Here is a 27,393-nt window from a genome sequence, read left to right on the forward strand (position 1 = left end):
ACCAGATCTTTGTTTGCCAATGAATGAAACAAACACTAGCTACTTCTCCATTTAAGCTCTCATTCACAAGTCAAATTGCATTAAGTGTAACGCCAGAATAAGCTTACATTTCGTGGATAGCCAACGTTACAGCGCAGCATTTATAAGACCATTAGTAGAAGGATAAGAGTCAAAGCCCCAGTGGGTGACAATGAACAATGAATGTAAACGGAGGCAAGAACGATCTTTTTAAAAAGACAAATACTAATTAGGAAACAAGAAGCTCTACCAATGGTGAACCGTGAATGAGACGTGTCACTGGGTGTAGCCACAGTACTGTCGCTGCGGAGAAAAGAGAGCCAACCGAAGAGCAGGCGCACAAACGAGCACATCAAAATGACCGAGTGCACTTCAGTAAATAAGCTGCATCTGTCACTGGTCACACATGTCAGCAGCAAAACCACACAGAATTGGCTAAGAGTCGGCTCATCTGGCAATCCTCCTCGGTAATTAGACTAAATGATATCACCGGGTCGTCCTGATGAGCCAGTGGCCAACACACAAACTGGGACCGTCTGGCCCGGAAAAACTTGTAGAACTCCACCCGCCCTTAAAGAGACTAAGCAATGAAGGACATGCTGGATGGCAGTACAATATTTCAAATCTATACAATATTTAGAAACTGTACAGAAATGACTGCCGTGGTCACAAACTGCAACACCCTCTCCCAAACATCTCAAAATAACATATCATTGTACTTATTTCAATGGAATACTTCACCCACAAAATGACCATCTGTATATCAAATACTCACCCCGCGTTACCTTTACCTCAATTCATCAAGGCTTTTCTCCGTATGTTGTTTCTCCGTTCACTGTGGAGGCCAAGAAAAAGTTTTGTTAAATAATTTGAGGTAACACGGGGTGAGTCATTTTGTGCGTGAAGTATTCCTTTAACAATGAATTACTACAAAAGGCAAAGCATGAAGAATACAAGATCTTGCTCTCCTCTTTCAACCTCACTGGTAAAGGAGCAGTCCACCGATTTAGCATTGCAGCCCTACATCCTTGTCAGACTAACAATTAAGTTAAACGTTTGGAAAGAAAAACTCTTTGCTATTATCTATTAAGGATCTAATACAAAAAAAGAGCTAATCTTTTTCTGGGATCAGCTATGATACAGACAAACAAAGCACAACTGCCTGATTTCTAATATTGCTAAAATCTGATTGGTACACGGAAATACGTGGCATCCCTTTTCAATCTGAGTCCCGCCCACGTGGAACCAGTGAGAAGAGCACAGAAACAAATCTCTTAGACATAACCAACACTGTACGAACTTTGGCAGAAAATAGTGTGCAAGTAAAAAGCTGATTTAGAAAATAGGATTTCACGGTCGTTAAAGTCTTCTTCTAAAACTTTCAGAGAAAATATAAACACATCTCAAACAGCCCAGATTCAAAGACAAACGTCCTGCACAAGCTCCAAAAATTGTGAACAACACGACGTTCTTCACCAAAATATTTCCACCCTTTTGAATGAATCATTGACCACTTAATTAAGATGCTATTCGCCACGAGATTTAGAAAGGCAGTCATCGCTTTCTCATTCCAGTGCAGAGTCGTTACCTTGCGGATGCGTCAGTTCAAAAACCAGACACCACAGAAGACCATTAACACTGTAGAGGGGGAGATAGATTGATTGAAGATTTTGGATGGTGAAGTTCTTTCGGGTTTTTTTTTTTTTACATCCTTTTAGGTAAACCAGAAATTGGGGGGGGGGTGTATAAATCATTGCAGTACATTTTCATAAAGACCCTCAAGACCCAATGGAAGTACCTCATAAAACACAATCACAGAATCATTTGTGGGTAATACATTTAGTGTACAGTGTGTGGAGCCTGCAACAGTGGGCCACTTCTACCAAAAAAAATGTCTCAAAGCTTTCTTCATCTTCAACACATTTACATATTCAGAATTGCTCCAGTATAAAGATTAAAGAACTGAAGTTGAAATTCCCCTACCTGTCACATCATCCAATTTTAAACAGCCAGATAAAACTGAGAAAAGCATGTAGTGTTCAAAGGACTGCTTATAAAAGTGGGAAATTTCACAGTCATGTGAAAGTAAATGGGTTTTGTGAGAACCATAACATTGTCAGCTTTCAAACCATATCCCCTTTCTATGGGGCCTCAAACTACAAACACAATCACGTTCCCTCTCTGTCATTAGACATTTCGGTGCTCATTCTCCCTTCGAACCAATCACCCAGCTGCATTGTTTAAACATTAGAGACACATAAAATACGCAGTGGATGGGTAAACCATGTCAGGCAGCACTTAAACAGGAAAGGAGGAAAAGGAAATAAGTCTTGAAAACGTGATAAACATGCATGGAAGGAAGGAAAGGCATTCAAATGTTAATTTTAGATTCATTTTCTCCTATTCATGCAATCAACAACTCATCTAACCGTATTGCAAAGGGTAGTGATCCATTAGAGCGTGCTAACAGTCATTTTGACGAGATGAAATGAGTCAGACCACTCAATTAAACCACCAAGCAGCTGACAAATTCAACTTAAATGACACGGCCTGCTAACTGATAAATCCTAACTGCTCTGTATAGTCTGTTTGCCCTTGTGGGTAATTTAATTATATTTATAAAAGCGATGGCTGTCCTCGTTTCTCCTACTTCTCTTCCTGCTGGTGTTGGCGGGGACGAGGACTCAGTGGGACACTCTTGTTGTGTTTGCCTTACGGAGTGGCATTTCCCCCCACGGGACTCACCAAGGCCCAACTAAATATTTACAGAGGCGCACATTCTTAAATCCACATCGCAGCCATGATTTGTGCCCTGCAGAGGCAGATGTGAAGTGTTCTTGGCACAAAAGCAGGCCGGCACAGCAGGACGAGTGGGGAGAAGAGGAAGTGAACGAGGTGTTTGGGCTCAGCATCGCCACATGTTGGAGGGTCAGCAGTGGTAATAAAGCCGTTATTAAGAATTTGTCTTATTTTTAACAATGAATAGACAAAGCTATAGATGCCTGATAGATGTTATTCATCTGAGCTATAGAACTCTATTGTTATTAAAAGTCACACTGGATGACTTGTTCCTTCATAATATGGGCACTGTAGTCTTCTGACTCAATCCCACATTCAGTGTTCTGCAGCTGGAAATACTCGCCAGTGCATCAAATGTGTATTAATCCACTGCTGAAAATAGTCGCCAACAAATGCAATATTCATTCCCGTTTGACAATCGCTAAGAAATTAAAGTACGGAATTATATCTTCAGGCTGAGAACCAAGGACAGGGTCGGGAAATCGGAAAACATTGAGAGACAGATAAGGAATTGTTTTCTTCTTTTTGTAAATGGGATATTTTGACAATAACAAAATTATAGAATATTGCCAGCCTCATCCTTTAATAGACTATAGGGAGGGAGTTTCGAGCTCATCCCCCACAGCCACTGAAGACTCGCTAAATTACTTATCAAAGATTCCTCGTTGATGATTCCCAATTAATGATGTAATTTTCCACACCACTGAGCTGACTTGCTCCGTCCAACAACATACGGGACAGAAATACTGGAGGCAGGGAAGGGAGACAAAATCACCACAATTGCATATTGTTGGGGGGGGGGGCTGAGTGTTAGGAGAGAATACTCTCTGCTCATACATCACTAATTGGCTACTGCACTGTACCGTCCTCACATGGACAACATTTACATACTGTAGGCCTAGCAGAGTAGAGCACTTTTTCCCTTCACATTAACCTGTGTGAGAGCGTCAGGACACGGTTTGTGGATAACCTTTGTTTGTTAGCTGTCTGATGATCAGGAGACCAAACAGTTATGTTAACTTTTGAAGAAGATATCTGCGTCTTTAGGCCGGGTGGGAGTCAAATATGAGTTAACTTTAAGGTCTCCTGAGCGGTTGGTCGTTCTGGTTAATCAAACCACACACTAAACACTCTTATGCAGGTTAACATGACGGAAAAATATCGAAAGGGCTGAGGTCAGACAGTGATTGAATTCATGCCCCACGGTGCAGTCGTACAATCACACACAAAGTCTCTTCACAAACAGCTATGACTATAAAACTGTTATTAGTTTTTTTTTAGGACAAGGCTGTTTATTTGGTTGTTTGCTCCCCTACAGGCGTGTTGGTTTGTTAACTCACAATTACAGTTAGAGCTCCATCCATTTCCAAACTAAAGCCAGTGCTTCCAGTTTCCATTAAGTCTTAACATCAGCGGCTCCCACAGCGGGTGCACCCTTGGGGTGCCTTACGGACTGGCTAAGGGTGCAGCAAGATTTACCATATCATGGTTCATTTATTGTGCGTTTTTTGATAACGTTTCAGCACATTAAGAAATCGGTTTTATGTTTTCAAACATATCAAAACAGAAGAGAAAAAAAAAACGATACACGTCAAAAAGCCCCGTGTAAAGAACTGTTTAATATGCAGTAATGCAAACCACGGTTGCCAGTTGTCATAGTAACAGAACACGCTTTCTGGCTCGAGAGTTTCTCGGGAGATCAGCAGTCAGAAAAATAGTGAGACCGTCGGTGTAAGGCGAAGGAAAGAGATGACACTGTGAACAGAGCTCAAAGACACGCACATCGCAGCCCTCAGCGCCGTCTGACAGGACGGCATCTGAGCCAAACGCAATCAGATACTCAGATACTCAACATTGTCCATATTCACTGTGGTGCAGCGTGTTCCCAGTGTCATGGGTGTGTGATGTGGCTCTGTCGTCTCTGGTTTACATGAGAACAAGACAAGAAGCCGGCTGCCGGTGCAGTCAGACCTGCGGGTTGTTCTCTCTCCACACATCAACAGCAGCCTCACATCTCCCATTATAATGCATGCAATCTTTTGTTGTTGTTGAATTTTTCAGTCTGCATCTTAAATATACGCTAATTTTCATTTTGAAGAAAATAAAAGAAATAGGATCAACATATAAGGGTATTAGATTGTGTTCATTGTTTATTTCTAGTTCAATATTTATCTGTAGATCTGCAGAGCACCTGAGAATGGGCTTATATTATCTAACTTTATATCTATTCAAAATAGGATATAATAGATGATATTAAATCTAAAAGGGTTAAAAAAAAAAAAAAGAGGCAAAAAAGTAACTACATGACACACGTTAAATGAAGTGATGGCTGAGAAATCCCAAAAGGGCCTCCAGCGAAGTGGTTGGCAATAACCGAGCAGCAGATGATAAATGTGTATTTAATGCGTTAACGTCAGAAACGAGAGAGTAAATGCAGAGCGAGACTCTTATCTGTAATCTAACAGGGAAAATGGGCCTTGGGATGCAGGAGACAGAAACGTTAGGAACCTTTCAAACAGTGTTATTGGAGGTAACGTTGTCGGTGTCAGCGACAGCGCTATCTCTCCCAGCGGGAGCCACCGGGCAGAGAGACCGAGGGCGGCTATCGATCCTGTGATCTGCTCTGCATGTCGGCGGTGAGTCACGAGTGCAATGCAATCCTTTATTCCCCACTAACCTACTGGAGAATGATTTTATGGCAGATGGAGGCAGGGGAAGAAAAGAGCTCCAGAGTTTGTGAAGAGAGCTCCCTGGTGCAGTAAATGGCTTCTCGCCAAGCTGAGAGAACAGCTCCGGATGTCGTCGTTTTTGTTTTTTTTCTGTCACACCTTTCGCATCTGTCCCGCCCAGGGCAACATCTGCCAGAACCTCAACAGGATCAAAAAAGGTCACGAGTGACAGATGTTCCCCCTTTTATACCTGAACGGTTACAGTAAATGACCTTTTGCTGAAATTGAGCTAACTGGATTTTTCAAATGAAACTAAAGATGACTTACAGTCATGTGTAATACAGTAACGTGCGGCTTGATTTCCTTTAAAATAAGCGTCAGTGCCCGTGTTGATTTCAATGAATAAATTCTAAAATCCTGCAGTTGGTTTATAAAGCACTGAATGGTTTAGGGCCAAAATACATCTCTGATCTGCTGCTACCTCATGAACCATGCAGACCCCTTAGGTTGTCTGGGACCGGTCTACTTCCTGTTCCCAGAGTCAGAACTAAACATGGAGAAGCAGCGGTCAGTCTTTCTGCTCCACATATCTGGAACTAAGTCCCAGAAAGCTGCAGGTCTGCTGAGACCCTCTTTTACTACTGTATTTTATTTCTTACACAGCTTTTTAATGTTTCAATGAATGTTCTAAATTGTTTTTAAATCTCCTTTTATTTTGCCTTATGTTTTGATGCTTTTAATGGTTTTATGTGAAGCACTTTGAATTGCCTTGTTGTTGAAATGTGCTATTCAAATAAACTTGCCTTGCCTATGAATAAAGTAAATTTCTAAAACTAACTAAGTGCTGGAACGTGAGGGTAGATCGTTTTTTTGTTGTCGTCAAGCAAAGAGGCTATTGAACACACTGAATACTAAACATATATATATATATATATATATATATATATATATATATATATATATATATATATATATATATATATGTATATAGCTTCAATTTGGGAAAGTTCGCCACACATGAGCGGTGTGTAAGGAACAATACATGAAAAGAACTGTGAGGCACCGCATGAGGAGGAACTCAATTAATAATGAAGACACCACAACACTTTTCCTCGTGCATTATCACCAGCTTCCACCTCTTTCACTCACCACACACACACACACACACACACACACACACACACACACACACACACACACACACACACACACACACACACACACACACACACACACACACACACACACAGGGTATGAAGCCTCTCATTGGTAATTCCTATGCTATGCTGTTTGTGCACGGGAGCAGGAATGCATTTCATGTGTCCTTCGGCGATCTTGTGCCAGCTTCAGCACAAACGTGGCCCCTGCATGCCTCGCTGCTGCTGCGAGGCTCGAGTGAGAGCCGCAGGCGCTCCGATCGCCGCTGCACACATGCACATCAGCTAAGAGCAATTTCGTGACTGTTAATAAGAGCGGCGCCGCGAGAGTCCACAATAGAGTTGATTGTATTTCCTCTGAAATGGCGGTCCAGTGTGCCCGCATGGCGGTCTAGTGCGTGCCTGTAAATGCACTCATGCATTACAAGGGCTTGACCCAGATCACAGATAGACATAATAACGCATGACAGGTTGTCCTTTTGAAAGCCCTGTGCCCTAAAAGGCGGACTGGCCATTCACAGCCTCCATGTCTGATACCCTCGTGAATAAAGGAACAGTCTGCTACCAGCGTCTGAGAATCCTTTTGAGTTCATCCGTGCTGTATGATAGTATCACACACCGTGTTTTTATTGCTGCAACATTCCAGACATCTCGTCCTCTAATTCAAAATGCATTTGGTATCCTTGGAAACTTCAAAAGGAATCCTGCTGTACTTCAATAGAGTTCAAAAGGACGTATGTGAAAATGTCCTCAGATCGACTGCACACATTAATTAGTGGGATTTGAGGATGTCAACTTAAGCACAGTTTCCATGGCATCTGTGAGTGTATCCAGATTACATGTATTCATTATACATGGGGACGCGTGTGCACGACATTAAATATGCATACGCACAGCTTATCTGAAAGACTTTCAAGGCGCTCCTCACCAAACAAAGACGCTGTATTATTCAAACAATCTCATGTTGTGAAACTGTACCACACAATCCTCTGCTTTGACTTATTTAGGGTTAATGAGGCTGAATGTATCCGCTGAGAGGTGCAATCGGAGGGGCAAATAGGAGGGGAAGTGACAGTTCATCCTGTTAAAACATTTACATTTTACAGTCCACGTAACTGACTCTACCTTGTGAATGGTAATCCAACAATATGGCTGCTCTGATGATCTTTAGGCGGCAGGAGTGTGTGCAGTAGTTAAAGGCCACTTGTAAACACAGCATTCAAAGTTGGCCCCTCCTCCCCGGCTCAACGAGGGACAGGGTACATTAGCGTTGTTTCCGCGCTGTGTCGGCCATTTTTGTAGCTTCCTCTTGGAGGATTGCTTCGGATCCGGCACCCGGCAGCTACGTTTTTATCGAGACACCCAGAAACGTCACAAACACGGCAAAATGTGACGCCAAACATTGGTTTGGGAAGTACGGTTTTGAAGCCTCGAGTTCAGCGCTTTGGCCTTTGCTATCTTGGTTTTTGGCAGTCGCCATCTTGTTTTTTGCAAACAAGAGCGAATGGAGGGAAGTAGAACCGAACGCTGACTATGACATTTTTAGGAGACCACAATTAACTTTCATGAAATGAAAACACACTGTGAGAGGATTAAAGCTGTCAGAAGAAAACGCGGACAACTCCCAGACCGGACAACGACGCGGCAGCAACCCGTCAATCGCACTGCAACTTAAGAAAACACGTGCAAATGTAGAAAAGATCCTCACCAATTTGACAACGCCGGCGCCTTTAGAAAGACACTCTGCAAAGTTAGAAAACTGTTGCAGTTCTATCATCTTTCAGGTCTGTAGGAGAAGTTTCAATGAGGACTTGTGTCCGACAATTCGGCGCAATAGATAACAACGTTATGAAGAATCGGTAACACAAAGTCTACAGTACGCAGTCGGCATATTCTTTAGCCGTTCATATCTGGAACACCTGCTGCATGTAAACATACTCATGAAATGACAGCGTCTAAATATTCCAGCTGAATCTATGTGCTGGTTAGTATTCATCTCTCTCCATAATCTGGTCTGTTAGCGTTTCTCGCTGTCTCCTGAAGCGTTTAACCTTGTCAGAGATAGGCTGGGATCCATTAAGATTTCCTGAAAGGGTTGAGCATTATGGGCTCATTTAGAATGACTTCCATTTTTAATAAACTGCTCACAGCCCTGCAGATCAGATAGCGAGGAGGTGCACTTAACAATGCCGGAGAGATAGTTATGCCTCATAATTTATATTACACAAAAGCTTAGGGAATCATACCAGTGCACCCTCCTTGATTTTTCCCCTCCTTTCATTTTGCTCGACTCCTTCCTCCTCTTTGTGAAAGCTCTTTTCACGCCACACGACCTTAGTTCAACATGTGTAAAAGCTGCCTCGTCATCTTTTCAGGTTTGCCCTGCAGAACACTCTTTTTTTTTTTTTTTTAATATGCTGCAATAATGTTTACCTTTTCTTTTTTTAACAGACTTGGGTTATTTGTTTGTACACGGCATCCCCGCTGCCAACTGAATTCATAACAGTCCGAACAGGCTTGTTAAAGTGGATGTTACTGCCCTGAGGATATTACCATGCACCACCAGTGATTTTACATCTTTACAACACACATTACACTGGTCTTCGCCTCACAGCGCAATCATGCCTAAAGAGGGACGTGTGCAGAAAGGTAATGGTCCCATCTCAGGTATGATGGGATAAGAATAAAGCGGACAGGGTTAACGGACAGTGATGGGGGGCGATGGGTGCCAGAGTGTGGGGCGAGGTTAATGGAACTGGTGGAGTAAAAAGAAAAAACACATGCAGGCTGTTTAAATGGTACGTGAATTGAAAATGCCTTTTTAGCTGCAGAATCAATACCCAGTTTCTCTGTTCTGAGAACCTGTCGGTTGGTAAAAACTCCAAGTAAAGACCTTTATATCTACTACGTGCCTCTTATACTCATAACATAAATCCCATTGTGTCGATATATTTATAAGGTGTCTCAGGTTCACCCTCCTTTCTTTCTTTTTTCTTCCTTTCTCAGCTCCATTGTTATCCTCCCAGTCAATACAGCAAAGAAATATGCTGCCTGAGAAATATATATGTCTTTATCCTCTCAGCATCTCTTGGGTCGACCTGCATGATGAAGTGATGTGCGCACCGCATGAGCCAGTTTTCTGACATCTAGTCACAGATGTTAGCTACTGCAAAATTAAAGTCGCTTGTGTAAATGTCAACGAGTCAGAGGGGGACAACGTTAAGAGGAAGTAGACGTGCAGGACAAAACAGCCAGTTTTACCCCCCCAACACAAGCTTGTTGGCCAACGATGCACTCTGCAACTCATGGAGTGATTTCATAAAGCGCAAGCATCTCGACACTTTCACCCACGACACAGAGAGAAAGATGATTCACCCATTAGCTGCAAAGTATTAATTTACGCACCGCCGCTAAATTACAAACTGTCACTGCTAGGTGAAAACCTCATGTGTTTTTTTTATTTTTTATTTCCAAGTTCAATTACAGAAAGATGTAAGCAATGAAAATGTGTTGACCCTCGGGTTAATGAAGCCTCTTCGACGCAATGAAATGAACTTCAATGAAAAATGCACGGTCACTGACATTTCGGGGATCAACTGACAACAGTAATTTTTAACAACGCCTGTATCGTGACAGGTTTAGCATTGCTTCTTGTTCGGGCATTCATTAACCCTGCGATAGCAACAACATGACGGAAAAGGTTTGAAAAGAGCATTGGGATGACTTTGGATTTAAAAGGATATTTCAGTGATTTAACGTTGCACATCCGTAAAGTTTGGGGTACTGCAGTGAGAAAGAGTGAATTCAAGAACGGTCAAATTTGATGCTGCAAAAGATGAGAAATCCTAACTCAGAGTCACTGGTATACAAGCTTTAAAAGGGCTGGATCCTACAATTCCCAGAATGCAGCTCAAGGGTATCTTTCAACAGACGTTCCCCTGCCTGTTAAATTTGTTCATTTTTCAAACTCAACATCCTCCGTTTATAACACAGGTTTTCTTTCAAATATTTAGAGTCTCAAACACAACTCAGGATAACCGTGATTACATCACTATGACATCATCTGGGCTTTTTACTTGAGGCTCTAGAAAGCTCCTCTGGAGTCACACAAGACATTATAACTGTACTCCGTTCTTGGGTCACTTCCAAGCCGTACGGACTGTAATTGATGATTTTGAGCGAGCGCTCCATCCAGATCTGTCTTTGTCATGCCCAATATATTAAATTTACTCTGTGCAAATCATCCACCTGGGTATTGATTTGATTAATGACCCAATGACACATTATATTCATGTTATCCATCGCTTCTCCATTGCCCATCGTGCCGTCAGTGCCAAGCGCCCTACTGACCCCCGGTGGCGTGGAATTTATGGTGCAGCGCTCAGGACCACGGACAGCGTCAGAGTTCATGAAACTTATCGGTGAACTAATGGAGCATTGTGGGTCCTTGACGGGCAGCATTATGTGACATGTACATATTATCACAAACCGCATATTTTAATAGACTGTTAAATTTTTCATTAAGCACTCCCATCAGTTAAAACCCTTAGTGTTCAGTTTTCTAACATAAAGCTTGTACAGCTGTACAAGAGCAGCTAGTCTCCCAAAGACTGAAAAGACCTGTTTTTAGTTCAACATTACATTTCATTGCTTCATTAAAGCTGGAGTCTCACACTGTATAAACATGAAACGCAACACAAAACATTGTTTTCCCCGTTAACTATGAATGGATCGCATCTCCAAATAACTTTTTGGTACACTGTAAATTGTTGCCAAAGCTAATAACAGCTTTTATGGCACTTCCATGGGTGTCTGCGGAACTGTTAGTATGCTTAAGAGGACACTTTAATCCTACCTTCTGATTAATATTTAATTCCTCGCAAAAATCTAAACACAGTTTCAGTTTACCATGCCAACAGAGCTGCTTTCCCCCAACGGTTTGTTGGCTTCCGTTCGTGTTGTGTTCGAAAGTGTGAGTTGATGAGCAAACATGTGCTTCCTCCTGCAGAGACAAAAGTCTTGCCCTTCAGAATGTGCAGCTGTTTGTTAGCGAAGCGCTGCCAACAACAGCGGCCTTTGCTGCGGCACACGGTCTGTGGAATATGTGGAGCGTTACGTTTGATTAGCCCAGAAGCTCAGCTGGGAATTCATCTGCTGCCAGCGATCAATGAGCGGACTGCAAAGCATGCCAATCAGTTTTATCGGTTTCTCCTTGCTTTTGGGTTTATCACATGCATCATCACCGCCAATATAATATCACCTTTTTTGGCTACGTTGTGGCTCCACCACTTTGGTCCGGACTGAAATATCTCTACAACTATTCCATGGGCTGCGTTGAAATCGGGTGCAGATATTCATGGTGCTCAGAGGGTGAACCCCAGTGAGTGAATATCCCCTGACTTTTCATCTAGCACACATTTATGACCAAATACCTGCAAAACCAATGACACTTGCTAGAAATCAGCATGTTCATTGTGTTGTTATTATTATGCTAGCATGCTGAAGTTAGCATTTAGCTCAAATCATCGATGTGCCCGAAGAAAAAAGGACAAACCATTCACACTGTCCTTTACAGGCTCCTGGCTTGGTGGTACATGAGAAAGGTTGTAATTAAGTGAGACTGTGTAATTTAGTGTCTTGTTCTGCGTTATGAAGGTCTTCTATCGTTGGGTGGTCACTGCGTCCTTTTCTATCCTGCCCTGTGTCGGCTGTGTCCTGTTCCTCGTGTCCTGTGCTGTTAATTGAACGTCTTGTCCCAAGCAATGTTTCAAACATTCATGTGCTCTCACGGGGAAATGCAGCGCGTCTGCTCCGGTGCCACTGACCGTCATGCATCACATCGTTCAGTGAGACGAGGAATACGACAATCAGCGAATCCAATATTAGGTATTTTAAAAGTATCTTACATTAGATTGTTTTATTGAGCACATATCTTTCACAGGGAAAAAAACGAATGAGCCGAGGGAACACCTGACACGGGGTGTGATGAGGGGACGGTTAAAACAGGACACAAAGGACACAGGAGACAGCCGGGGTTTTTTCTTCTTTTTTTTACAGTTATAGATTACGAGGCTCAGGAATTTCAAGAAGATCAAGGACAAGTTGTAGAACAGAAATGAATAAGCAAGAAAAAAAGACCAGAGTTAGAAAGAGTATTGGTATATTGTACTCAAGTAAAAGCACTTGTGATTAAAAAAATGATGATTTTGATTATTTACGACAAAATAAATTGCATTAAATTACAACATATAGGCGTCATAGCCAGACAACATCAGCTACATGAGCGCTAATGTCCAAACCAACAATAAATACTTTTTTCCACAGACAGCACTTTTCAGCCTGTGTACAACTATCAACTATACAGTCTCACATGAAATAACCAGAAAACAAGACGAATTAAATAAATAACAAGCAGACACTGTGGCCAAACGACGACACATAGATGTAATGTATACAACCAACGCTGCTTCGCTATTAGGCAACGCAATGCTGTTGATGCTCTCATCCGTGGGTAGAGTTCAGGGAGCGTGTAGTTGTTGTTTTACTTCTGAACGGCATTCAGGGAGTTACCTGCACCTCGAAGTCCCACTCAGTCTCCTTCAGGTTCAGCTTCTCGGCATTGGCGTGTCTGGAGGAGTGGAAATATGTGAACTGACGAGATGTAATTCTCTGCCGCAATAATGGCCATTGCACAAGAGCCTGAAAGTCGTGCCCAATGTTTTCTCAGCCAATTTTTCAACACTGTATTTATTTCTGCTCGAATTCTGGTTCTCAGCTCCTTCCTTCTCAATACAAGATATAACCAGTCCACTTAGACTATCTGTCCTCACTGTATGCCTCCTCACATTCAGAATAAGTATAAACTGCAGTCACATCAGATGATTATTGTGAAAAGCAGCAGAAAATCCTCACACACCTCGAAGCTCCTGCTTTGACACGTGTCCACCGAAAGCATTTTAGCGCGTTAGCATTTCGCCAGAGCCAGGTCACACGTGCTCGCCAGGTGGTTCGAAAAGTCGGTCATTAACTCAGGTAACGTTAGAACCTTTTACTGTGCAGAGGTACACTTAATGCTAACCTCAACCATAGAAGTTTGACTGCATTGTTGTGCTTTTCTTTTGGTCCTGACACTTGGCCAGTGAACGCCAACAATTGACTACAACGTGTATCTTTTGCTGGAGTGTCGGCAATGTGCGGTGTCTCACCTGTCCGCAGCGCTCGTGCGGCCGCAAACACACCTGCCGAGTTAGTTTTCTCACACCGGACATTCTCGTATGATTTACACAAAAAAACGACTGTTTTATAGTACTATAGCCTACGGTAAGTGTAATTCGTTAACCCCCCCCCCCCCCCCCCCCCCTCCATGAAGCACAATATATTTAAATGTCTGAAGGATATGAAGCACCCACGTATAAAAAACTCGCATTTGTGAATGCTGGCAAACTTGATTCTACACTGACATTTAGCTTTTATTAAGACCATAGAAGAATTTCGAAGTTCTAGAGAAAAGTATTATACACTCTGGTGTTAGGTTTCAGTCCACAAATGTCCCCCCATTTTCAACCACAAACTGTCTTTGGTTAGTAAAGTAATGATAGTAATGTTCGTTGTTAGCCGTTTAGCAGCAGTGTTTGCGGAGGACAGCCGGCCATATCCAGAGAGGATCAGATAGAATAAAGATGCTTAGAAATCCACCCAACCCTTTCCATTTCCTGTCCTTTGTGTGCAATGTGAAATAAGCGGTGCTAGTTGTTCAGACTAGAGAGAGAGAGAACTTTATAAGCTTTAAAGCCTCTGAACATTACCGACTGTAGCGACTCTCTTTTGTGGACAGATGGTAAAATCAAGAGATTGAATCGGGGATTTAAGATACATTTGAAGAACATGGATTTTGAGTTTAGAGTTGGCAACGACTCCAAAAAGAGATAAGATTGTAATATTCTGTGGTAAAACATCTCACCTTGCAGCTGACTGAAAACTATTCATGTTGGTTTGAAATTGATTAAATCGCTGATTGTTTTTAACAAGAGGTTTTACCTCTGTTATAAAATAGGTACATTTTCAGAATGGCTTCTGTTAAATGGAAAGGTTATGAAACTTCCTGTGTAATTGATTGATTTGCATTTGGTAGCAATAATTAAAAGTCTCACCACCAGTATTTATGGAGTGTAGTTGGTGCTGAAAGTGCTCAAACCAATGTTCCCTCCGAACAAAAGCAATCACAGAACAATGACAACACTCAAAAGACTCGATGCACAACCATCTATTTAAAAGTAATGTTTATTTTGCACCAACCAAAAAAAAAAAACTTGGTACAAAAGATAAATTCCCAGTTACGACATCAGTGACAGTGCATCTCAGTAAAATAGTAATACTCAAAAAAAAGGAAGCGAAAAGGAAACTACAGCAAAAGAACACCAATAAAAGCACAGATTCTGAAGTAAAAATGTAAATGTTCAAACACAAACAACCTGTTACCTTATAAACAGACAAAGGCGGCAAACAACAAGGGAATAATACAGTAACTTGCAATAATGCTTCATCTGGTACAGAAATATATCGGTACAACCAACTTCCCAGCGCCATTCATGCTCTCACACTCAGACACACACACACACACACACACACACACACACACACTCTGCTGGTACACAACAAGAGCCAATTCAATCATTAATCCCATTACCACAGCATTAATATCAATTACATGTAATAAATATCAGAGAAAGCACCGTTAAAGCTGAAATGTGTTTAATTGATCAACTGTTTGTGCAACATGTAAAAAAAAAAAAAAAAGAAAGTCCAACAAAAATACACCAGAAGACTAATATACCATTAAAACGTTTTTCAAATCTTAAAATCATTACATACATCTTTTTTTTTTTTTTGCTCTAAATCAAGAATGAGTATATACAGAACTTGCAGGATGGGCTCATCAGAACCATAATAAATTCATGATTAAGTGTCTCATTCTGTAACATTATTTGAATTTCAAAGCCGTACAATGTTTTAAAAGCACATCTGTAAAAAGACATATGTGGGTGGCCCCTTACATCCCAAGTGACAAGAAGCTGAGCGTTAATAAGGGGGAACAAATATTTCACTGTATCAAATCAGATTGTATTCGTGAGAGCCGCATATGGCGCTGGTCTGATAGGGCAACGACAACAAAAAACTGTAATACCCTTTGAAAATTCACAAGCCAAAGGCCATGGACACCAAAACCACCAAAAATGGATTTTGCTCCAATCTACGTGCAAACACTCTTGTGCACTTGGTAGCATAAAAACATTTCCATAGTACACTTGAGATACCGAAATATTAAAAAAACAAAACAGTTCATCTTCACGAAGGATCAGCATGCTAGAAATGGTCGGAGCGGCACAATAATGCGAGCAAATTTACAGCAAGTGTGACGAGAAAAGCCCCACACTCTAGTTCACGCGTCCTTCTGTGTCTTCAACTGCGTTTACAAGTGCTGCTGTCGGGCACTGTGTTAGCACTGCGACCACTTCAAGTGCAACTCTGGAGTTGATTGCCAAAAAAAAACCTTTATCAGAGCCATCGACTGAGACATGCGTTGTGTTTTAACAGGATCTGTAGAGTTGGTAGTGTATTGGAAGTGCAACTGCTTTGCAAAGTCAGTGCCCACAGGACTGACGCAGTCAACTGCATCCAATAGAGACCATTTTGACTACAGCATCCTCTGCCATCTCAAAGGTCATACATATCAGAAGCATTTCCCTCTGATTTCCCATTCCAGCAGTCTGCCCTTTTTTTTCTTTTTTCGATCATTTACGCTCTCTGCAAATAGTGCAACAGCAAAAAAAAAAAAAAAAAGATGAGTGCTTTCGTGTGGCACAGCACTCGTGGCCGAGCTTTTGCCGAATCATTACGCGTGTGGCAAAGTTCAAAATAACTAGATACAATGAAAAGGATTCAGCCTGTGAATTCCTGGAAGGGCTATTCATTTGCTATGTGCAAATCTGTGTGTATCCACAAGGTTTATTTCGCTGCGTCGCTATAAATATGGCTTCTGCTCGTTTATGGCTCCTTTTTCCCTTTGTCCCTATATAGCCAGGCACTGTTTCTTACACACAGTGAAAACGGGTAATAAATGTCTCATCTTGAACTTTTAGTGTATAATATCACCATACTATGGTCAATACTGGATAATAATATTTTTCTCAAGGCCTCAGATTTCTGTGCATCTTAATGATGCCAAACTAGACTTCTACCATCTTCTCCTCCATCCATTCAAGGAAAATACAGTTTGGTTTGGGGAGAATATTGGTAAAGTTGCTTTATTGTTAAAAGATGGAATACAATTTTGTATTAAAAACACTAACCTAAACCAGTCTTTTGGTTTGTCAGTATGGTCTTTTTTTTTTTGGAAACTGGGTGACCCCATCACCACTGTAGGACCCTGTGTTGCCCGTAGAAGCACATACCTCTTCATTTCCCTTCTGTTCTCTCCGCTGCCGTTTAGGCTAGCTCTGCTTTGGGGTCACAGTCTGCTTTGGGGACACAGTCTGCTTTGGGGACACCGTCTGCTTTGGGGACACCGTCTGCTTTGGCTGCATTTTGGATGATGTTGCAGAGGCCGAGGCAGAGGAGGAAGTGGAGGAGGAGGAGGAGGAAGAGGATGAACTCCATCGGGTCTCGACGCCTGTGCTCGTCATCTTCAGCTTTCTGCGTTTTGCAAGGGGAGCGTTGTCGACACTTTTCAGAAAGAAGCCCTCTCTCTTACCAAGGTTGAAAGCCTGGCGGGGGGGGGTGACCAAAGAAAAGGTGGATGAAACACAATGAGTTCATGCAATCATCTTTTTAAAGAACTTTGCCAAATTGTGTACACAATGCTACTACCTTGTAGGTGGCATTGACATAGGTGCGGACAGTAGGCCCACTCGACTCGAGCACATCTGGAGTGCACAGAGGAGTGGTGGACATGGATGCTCCGCCCTGCAGCCAGCTGTTCTCTTTCAGATCAGAGAGTTTGAGACGCGTCTCTGGGTCCACGGTCAGTAAGCCTTGAATCAGAATGAAAGAGTCAAAGAAACACAACGACAATAGAACAAGACATAAGGGAAGCAGACGGAACATTTCCCTGACTTCTGACGAGTGCTCCGCTCAGTGGGAACTCTCTAAACCATTCCCCATCACACAGGGCAGCACGTACTTAGTTATATGTTAACTATGTAATGTGGCCCTAATAACTAAGGAAAGTGTGTCACTTAAAACGTACTATATCGCATACCTTTAACGAGCTCTTTGGCGTCCTCCGATACGCCCTTCCATGCCTCCCCATCCAATGAGAAATCGCCCTCTTTAATCTTTTGCATGATGTCAGCAGCGTATGATGAGGTCATCCCCCGCTGCTCACTCTGAAATGGCACCTGGCCTGACAGCATGGTGTACTGATGAGACACACACACACACACACACACACACACACACACACACACACACACACACACACACACACACACACACACACACACACACACACACACACACACACACACACACACACACACACACACACACACACAGAGAGAGAGCGAGTCGTTAGTACTTCAGTTTGCCTTACCGATGTGACCGAATCAGCGGTTTTAGGTTAAATTACCAGGATGACCCCGAGACTCCAGAGGTCGCAGGCTTTGTCGTATCCTGCACTCTCAAAGAGTTCAGGTGCAGCGTACTGCAGCGTGAAGCAGGGAGTCTGCAGGGGGGCGCTGCCTGCCGGGCATAGGCGGGCAAATCCAAAATCTATTACTTTCAGAATGGAGTCCTCCGCCTCATCTGCAAACAGCACATTCTGCAAGGGAAAGAAAATGTCACGATCATCCGCTCTTGTTTTTCACACTCGTCTTCACTGACAGAGAAAAGACGTCTAAATACCGCGAGTAAAAACTAGTACAACTAGTAAAACTACTAAATACTGTGAGTTGGTATGTTCCTGACCTAAATTTAGGCTCTACCTGTGTGAATCGCATTTCCGTGCGCAGTGCAGCACATGTGGTGCAAAGGTAGGAGTAGAGGGGAACAGATGGGAGTTTCCTAAAAAATTTTTTTTAAAAAGGCCCAAAATGAGTTGATATCTTGGTGAAAACTAGATTAGATGCCGGAGGACAGCCGCTACTTCCACAACACTCACCTGACCATCATTCATCATGTGGTGATTGTGTAAACAAGCGCAAGCTCCAATACTTAAGAAATTTGCTGGGAATTATGGGAAAATGTAGATAAACCATTTTAATTAAAACACTCTCCGACCAGTTAATGCCTTCAGATTGGCATCAAATATAAAAGTTTATGCGATTACGACAGGCGTCTCAGTAAAACACTGGAGCGTTACTAAAAGTTAATGGCTGATTCGTACCACTATCTGTCATTCACAGCTGCTCTATACTCCTTCCGTTAATTAAATCCCACAGCCATCTGAAGACGGCAGGATATGCGCGTGATAAATCTGCAGCCTTCATTTTGAAAAGTGCCGCACGTTGTCCACTGTGATTACCTCGATTAAATCATGTGCAAAATGATGCTGCAAAAAAGAAAAAAAGAAAGGAAAAATAACACACATCAAACAGGTCGGCTATAACTCTGTATTAAGCCAGTCTGTGCGAGACGTCCTCGGGGGGGAAAACACAACACATGCGGTTCACAGTGGAAAATACTGAGACAATTAAAACTTCATTCTGTTCTCACTAATTCTCTCTGAGCCAATAATTCCACACGCCATGGCTTCCTTTTTAACATCTAACTTCTCTGGGAAAAAAATGTAATTACTGAAATGTATTTTTAATTTCAATATAATGAGAGGAATTATGGATGCAAATGCAATGACTTTGGACTGATGTTATCTATATGAGAAGAATCATACATACATGTGTGTGCACAGAACACAGCTCGGTGCTATTGAGTCATCAGTTCATTTTTTTGGTAATGAGCGACTGTATATTTTATGGATTTTATGAATCAAGTCGTCGTCAGCCCAGCTCACCTCCGGTTTGAGGTCTCTGTGCACGACTCCGGCCTCGTGCATGAAGCTGACTGCCGAGAACAGGCTCTGCAACAGCTGACTGGCCTCCGCCTCTCCGAAGAGTTTCTTCCTCTTTATCCTCTCCAGCAACTCCCCACCTCGCAGGAGCTCCATCACTAAATATGTGTGGTACTAACGGGAGGAGAGAAAAGAAGAGTTTGAACAGCCGTTTTGTTGTTGCACAAGTTTCAGGTTCCCATCCCTGAAAGTACACACAGTAAATGTGTTTGTTATTGCACACGTCATCGTGTGTGTGTGTGTGTGTGTGTGTCCTCCACTGTACCTGATCCGTGTACACTTCATGCAGCTTGACGATGTTTGGGTGAGTCTCGCATTGTCTCAAAGCAGCAACCTCCCTCTGGGTGTTGGCCTCCATTCTAACACAGAGAACAGGGTGTACACATGTTACCGAGGACATTCTGTGACTCGTACTATCAGACCGAACGGTGATACTGTAAAGCACAAGCTCAGAGCTATCACTAAGATGGTGGAGCAGAATCATTCGTTCTCTTCATATTCAACGGGGAATCCAAAATCAAGAACATTTAAAAACAATTCATTACTTTGTTCAATTCATTTATGAACGCAACACAATAAAGAACAAAACACAGCTTGTTTTTGTACATTACATTTTATGTAAAAAAGAAAAAGGGCCACTGATTGGATTTAATTTGCATATTTAAAGTGGCTTTGGAAGAGTTTGGGAGCATTTCTATTCAGCAGCTCACAACATGACGACGGCTGAGCCGGCGGCTACAGTGTAACTCACTGTATGCGTGTGCTGGGACAGGAAGGGGAAATCTTCAGAAGCCTTGTCTGAGAATCCCCTTTTCTTCAGTATCAAAGCAATTTATCGCATTAACGTGCGGCACGCAAAAGAAGTCAGTAACTTCCTGTCACACAGATCTGACATATTAAAAAAGAAAAGAAATCAGACTCAGTCCGTGGCTCGTTAATTCAAACTATTTATGACTTGAATATAAAAATCGAAGCACGAAAAACAAGCTGGTCTTTGTTTGTTTTTTTGTGTTGTATTCATAATGACATGAATATTTCCCGATTTCGGATCCCCCCATTCAACATGAAAGGAACAAATGACACACGGGATATTGCAGCATCACATCTCACCTGCGGCTGACGATCTTGACGGCATACTCGTGGCCACTTTGCTTGTGTCGGCATTTCCTGCACACAGAGAAGCTACCCTCGCCCAGGGGTGGCCCATGAAGACACAGCTCATAGTGCTGAAAAAACTGGGATTCCTGAACAAAGAAAAGGGGGGGGGGGGGGCTGGTATGAGTCACATTGAGCTGTTAAAAGAGATGTGCTGTGTTGGTTCTTTTCCCCTGTGTGATGGGACGTGGCTTCCAGCACAGTTAAAAGGACCTGCCTTTGGTGTGCATTGACCAATGTGTGACGCAACCTGAAGTCTGTATTTAAGTACCTGAGAAGGGTTTGCTGTGGAGGAACATTTTGGGATTTATATGGAAATATAATTTGCATTCACACTGAAATGATATGGTGCTAGTCAGCATATCAACACCTCCCCTTTATCATCTATCGCTGCAACCATACTTTCTTTTCGAGAACGAGCAATGATTCACATTTGTGTTGTTAAATAACCAAAACAAAGTCAGACTTCAATGATTTCTGGCTGAAATCAATGCAGTAGTTTTACATTGTGCATTCTCGTGTGACAAATATCAAACTAGACAAGCTGACCTTAGATTTCCCATTCCTTTACAGATACCATACTAACAGAACAGAGTCTCCTGAAAGTTGTAGTATTTCTTCAATATTGCCTAGTTTAAGATTAAATACGACAAAACATGCTGTGAAATAAGGTAAGTTAATAAACAACTAGTTTCACTTCCTCTCTTCCTTCCTGTCTGTCCTAATTAAGAAACACAGCTGAGCCTTTTTTTTTAGATGCTGTTTTACATCGGTCTAGCGTACAGATGGGCTTCCGCTAAAAACACGATAGTTTTGCGAAAAATAAAAACCACTAATGCCCAAAATCACCTTAACCCCAAAATGTCTTTATAGGACAAGAACCACTGGTTCCAGCGCCGTACCTCTAATATTGCACTGCGTTGGACAGAGGCTGAAGCCGGACGATCAGCACCGATATGGGATTTAACAAAGTCTCCCATGACCGCGTTCTTGTTGAACAGGATGGAGGGAGCAACAAAGGAGTAACCCTAAAATGACAGAGAAGTAATATTAGGTGTATGACAAGGTAGTACACTTTGAACAATCTGCTTAGAGTGAGAGAGAGTGAGAGAGAGTGAGAGAGAGTGAGAGAGAGAGAGAGAGAGCAGGCTACATTAAACATTTACATAAAAGCATGGCCCTACCCCTAACACACAACTGTATTATCAGAAAAGGCATTAAGACATCTTGTACCACTATCTGATTTATTATTAGGCGCGACAGCAAGACTAACCTGGAACAGGCGGTCAGTGCTCGGCGGTGTGCTCGCCGGAGAGTAGACGGGATCCATCCCGGTGAATTCCTCAGCAAAGTTCCCCACGTCAAGTTCACTCTTCAGCTCCGGCTTGAACGGACTCTGCACCTTCTTCTGTGCTAGGTCAGCCCAGTTCAGTCCCTGTTTGGAAACAACAAGCAGACGGAGAGAGTTATGGATGAACGAGAAGAGGTGACGGGGGACGGGGGGGAAGACAGATATGAGAATGACAGACAGTGGAGGACCTTGAAGAAGGTGTGTGCTTTGATGTCTCCAGACCCTCGTGGTCCAGAGCCCAGCCTGCGGTGGGGATCTTTCACCAACAACTTCCTCAGCAGGTCCTGAGCAGTGGGTCCGATCATGGAGGGGAACGGGGGATCACAGCGCAGGATACGCCTGACGGAAGACGGGTTGGGGAAAAAAAAAATGGTGAAGGAAATCAAATAAATGCCCATTTTGTTGACATAGCACCCTCATAAGATACTGTGCGATGAAATCCTAGAGCAGATGTTCACTGTGATAACCACATGTATGATAATGCAATTCCAATTTGTGCTAGATAGATTAATGAGAGACCAACACTCATTTATTTATACACCATCTCGGAGATAAGCGGTATGACCTGAGATTGAGCCAGGTTGATCATTTTAATTGATGTTTTATGGAATTGGGAGTTGGCGGCACTCACTTTGACACCTCACTCTGGGAGTTCCTCTCCCCCTCCAAGGTAAAAGGAGAAGCACCCGTCAGAAGCTCAAACATCAGGATCCCAAGGCTCCACCAATCTACCGACTGAAGGAGAAAGACATTAAATAAAAGGACAGAGAACTAAATATGAGCAGATAGGGCACCCGCTGCGTAGTTATCCGCCTGGGTTGTCTGTTATGACACTGATTGCTTTCCATAACCACAAAAGTATTGCGTCTTATCTTTGATCTAATGTATGGTACTTAGGAAACCACAGTTATCCAAAGTCATTACAGCATTTAGTCCTTTAACTGCAGTTTTAATATCTACAGCTTGCGTTTAAGTCACACTGGATCTCAATGGAGCGGTTACTTTACAGGGCCTCACATGTCAGCACCTAAAAATCCTTAACATGATCAAAACCGTCATATGTTTACCTTGCCATGCCCAGATTTCCCCCTGATGATTTCAGGTGCCATGTACTCAATGGTGCCACAGAAGGAGTAGGTCCTCTCCTTCTGTAATGAGGACAAAGGGGAGGAAAAGCATAACCGTAAAAACAAATCTGATATGAACATAATATTGTGATAGCAATAACAGATCTCACACATTTTTTTGGTATTACTTTATTTCCTTTAAATTAATAGGATCTGCTCTGTTATTTTATTGTATTGTATTTTATTGTATTATATATATTGCGCATTTAAATGAATAGGTTCTGCTCTGTTATTTTATTGTATTGTATATATTGTGCATTTTCCGTACTTAATATTTTTATTTTACTGTGTAACTTCGTTTGCTGCTGCTACAGACAAATTCCCCCCTGGGGATGAATAAAGTATCCATCTCTCTATCTATCTAGTCCGCATATATCTGTTCACATACCTCTTCTTCCAGAAACTCCTTGCTTAGCCCGAAATCTGTCAGTACCACATGGCCTTCGCTGTCTAGAAGAATGTTTTCCAACTTGATGTCTCTGTACACAATCCCAAGCTGAACGAAACACACGGGGGAAACTTAGCAGCGATATTCATGTTAAGTGCAGTAATGTGTGAACAGAGATGGCGTGGAGTACACACAGCAGATCATAGGAAACATTACAAAAGATGACATATCTACTGATTCTTTTCAGTAATCATAGCAGTATCTACACGCACCTTGTGCAGGTGCTCCAGAGCCAGGATTGTTTCCCCGACATAAATCCGCACCGCCTCCTCAGGGAAGTGATCCCGCTGGTACAAATGAGTGAACATCTCCCCGCCGCTCACGTAGTCTGTACTCACACACAGGCAAACACACAGGGGGCTTGAATAGACATAATAATACAACAATTATACAACACACACAGTATGCACCAAATGCCAACAAAGTAAACAGACAAACAGCAATAGACAGAAACATAAAGAGAACATCTATTGTTTCAACGCCGAGGACAACATGAGTTCTCCGTATTTGGTGGCAGCATTGCCGTCACTCACCCAGGATGAGATGCAGTTTGCTCTGCGTCTGGAAGGCGTAGTGGAGCGTCACCAGGAAGGGAGACTGGCGGATGTGCTCCAGCACCTGCCTCTCAGTGCGAGTGTGTTCCGTCGTCTTTGCCTTTTGAACAATAGCTGCTTTCTTTAACACCTACGGAAGCAATCAAAATAAACTTGACGTGACATCCCACCATGTGCTGGGTGAGTGTTCTGACTTGAATTGTAAACATTTAAATTTGTCTCTAAGGAGCTGTTTTGTACGTCTCATGCATGTATATAAAAAGATTAAAGCCGTAAATTTATGAGGAAAAGAAAACGTGGATATTCTCTGAGATTACAGTGGCAAATTTTAACAGAAAAAAACTCAGTTGGGAGATTATAAAAGTCATAAATGTAAAAGAAATAGTGGAGTGAAAGCCTGTGGTAATGAATTTTGTGATATATATATATATATATATATATATATATATATATATATATATATATATATATATATATATATATATATATATATATATATATATTAGCATCGTATAAATAGTCTCTCACCTTCATAGCATACAGCTGGCCCACATCGTGACCGGTATTCTTCCGGACCAAAAACACTTTACCATAAGCTAGAAAAACACAAAAACAAATATTTCATCCAGTTGTTCAAGTTTCTTCTAGTACAAAAGTGAAACTCAACTGGAATATATGCAAAAATATTCCTGCACACCAAACTTAATCAGGTGTTGTTTTGTTGACAGAAACCGCCTCTCAGTTCTCTAAGAGGTATTCATTATGGATGAGCTCTAATAACAGAGACATCTACAGCACGTGCTCTACCATCAGAAAATACAGATTCATTCTGTCCTGATCATTTGCAACTCCCAAATCAGGATATGAAGGTAAAAAATATTTTACCGCACATTTCAGTCCTCGGGTATATTTTCTCTTTACGGTCTCTGGAAATATATTATAAACACTTTGCCTCTAAATTATTTAACCAAATATAGATTCTGCTGCTTTGGGGTTACCTCATTCTCACATTTTACTCAAGTTTTTCTTCAGGTTGGACGACGACGACTGCATTTATATTTAAAATACTTCGTGCTTCACGTAGACACTCACCTCCAGTGCCCAAGACTTTGAGCAGCTCAAAGTTCTCCATACCGACCCTCTCAGTGTGACCTGTGAGGTTAGCTAGCAGCAGAGAGAAAATGACACAAATAAAACATACAGTATACAGTACATGCACAATTTATGTAAAAGTATAGAAAGAAACATTTCAAAAATCTCTTAAAATACGCTGAATCAGCTGTCTAACTCTGAACAGATGGCATATTTGAATTGGGAGCAAATCAATTTAGCCGTGTTCGACTATCACCATTCAACAGAAACAATATGATGGCAAAATAATAATAATAACTTCATACACGTAAAGTAACAGTGAAAGACATGCATCTAATATGAATATGTATTCAATTATATTTTCAAAATGCATACTTGAGTATTTTGCGTGTTGATCCAATTAGATGGTTCATTTTGGGTTTGTGTGATATTGCATCATACTGAGAAGTGTGTAATATTTTGTATGTAGATGTGGAGAAGCAGGCACGTTAGAAACCCCTTCAAATGTAATGCAATACAACATAACATTATCATCAGCTCCAGCCTCGGGTCATTCTTTAACCCGACAGAGTAACAAACTCTCTGGCAAAGCTTCAGCTATGTCAACAATATATACGTTATCACAAATGCATAGTGAATGAAATGATGGAATGAACTACAGTGTGCAGGGGTGTCTGGTTGCACGGTGTAAACTAACAGTATACTGGACTTACCATTGGTGATTTGATGCTTGACGGTACAGGCCGTTTCATTTGTTTTTGCATCGGAGTCATCACTACTATCAGACGCGTCCCCGGGCATACTTCCAAGAAGAACAATACTATAGCCTATGCAGGCCGTTTAAAGTGAACTTGGTAGTCAGACGTCTTGGTGTATACAAGATGTTAACCGTACACGACACGTTCAGCAGTCACAAACATCTACTGTGTCATTATGAGGAATACAAGGATTACCGAAACGAGCGGACAGCTGTGTTTCCTAAACAATACTGCTGCCCTGACGTTAATCCCCACGCGTTTGACATCCTGCTGTTTCGCATTATTTATCTCATGTTATTGGCCGATATCGACCAGAAAACACAGGCGTGTAGCTAGTCAGATTACAGCTGTTTACCAGCTGCTGTTCGCTTTATTTTACTATTAGCGTTAGCTATGAGAGAGACAATCAGTAACACTGATAATTTGGAGCAATTGTGTACATCTTAGTTGCAGTGAAGTTTAAGTGGCTAACGTTAGCATACAACAGTTGTCATTATTCAGAGGTTAGCTACCGTTACATAGTAATAGCGTTAACGCTGATTTTACGCGTCATTACACGGTGCGTAAATAACCCCGACGCTAGTTAGTTAGCATACCTGCTACAATAACAAGGTACATGTCCTGGCTAGCTGGAATGGTAGTAGCAATTAGGCGAACTAGCAGCTAGCTAACGAATTGCTGCTGGTGCCCGTCAAAGTTTGGACGTGAGCTAACGCTAATGTTTAGTTAGCAGTGTTGACTGGCCTCTTCCGATCAGCTGTCCAACCATGTTGGGGAAAAAAGCCCGTTTGGGTAGTTCCTTATCTTCTTTGTCCTCACTAGAGTCACGTTAATATTCGCCCATTATATAAACATATTCACACCTCACTTTATAATTTTTGTTGTCAGCGGTAAGCTAACTGCTAACACCAGGATGCTTTCGACACAACCTGGGCGACGGTCAGTCACGTGAACCCTCCGTGTGGGCGGAGCCACGAGAAGAGAACTGGTTAACGTTAGATCTTCTTTCTATATTGGTCGTTGGTGATTCCCCCCCCCCCACCATTATAATAGATTGTAGTCAAATGGTGAACATATCTTCACCATATGAATCTAAATTAAAACAATATCAACGTCCAAATGGGTGAAATATTGTGTAGGACAACACATAAATGGTCCCACTCCTCAGCACTCTTTACTGTTGTTGAATTTCAGCTGACATG

General features: G+C 42.0%; 1 protein-coding gene across 2 annotated transcripts; it reads right to left on the minus strand.

Annotated features, from left to right (window-relative positions):
- Positions 1-14,907: 14,907 nt before the first annotated feature.
- On the minus strand, positions 14,908-27,109 carry rps6ka4 (ribosomal protein S6 kinase, polypeptide 4). Of its 2 annotated transcripts, none has more exons than XM_079171826.1 (18): positions 26,147-27,109; positions 25,434-25,505; positions 24,870-24,937; positions 24,321-24,471; positions 24,000-24,115; positions 23,728-23,835; positions 23,280-23,357; positions 22,844-22,947; positions 22,401-22,551; positions 22,135-22,296; positions 21,764-21,889; positions 20,817-20,950; positions 19,972-20,065; positions 19,650-19,820; positions 18,270-18,461; positions 17,901-18,060; positions 17,510-17,673; positions 14,908-17,406 (listed from the first exon to the last, which is right to left on the minus strand). In XM_079171826.1, the coding sequence occupies exons 1-18, from the start codon at positions 26,232-26,234 to the stop codon at positions 17,134-17,136; spliced, it is 2,412 nt and encodes an 803-aa protein (XP_079027952.1). In that variant the 5' UTR covers positions 26,235-27,109; the 3' UTR covers positions 14,908-17,133. The 2 variants fall into 2 exon arrangements, with proteins under 2 accessions (XP_079027952.1, XP_079027951.1); XM_079171825.1 differs by having other exon boundaries at positions 23,280-23,360.
- Between the last annotated feature and the right edge of the window lie 284 nt (positions 27,110-27,393).

Source organism: Pholis gunnellus (assembly GCF_910591455.1).
Source record: "Pholis gunnellus genome assembly, chromosome: 13".
NCBI classification, from domain to species: Eukaryota; Metazoa; Chordata; class Actinopteri; order Perciformes; family Pholidae; genus Pholis; species Pholis gunnellus.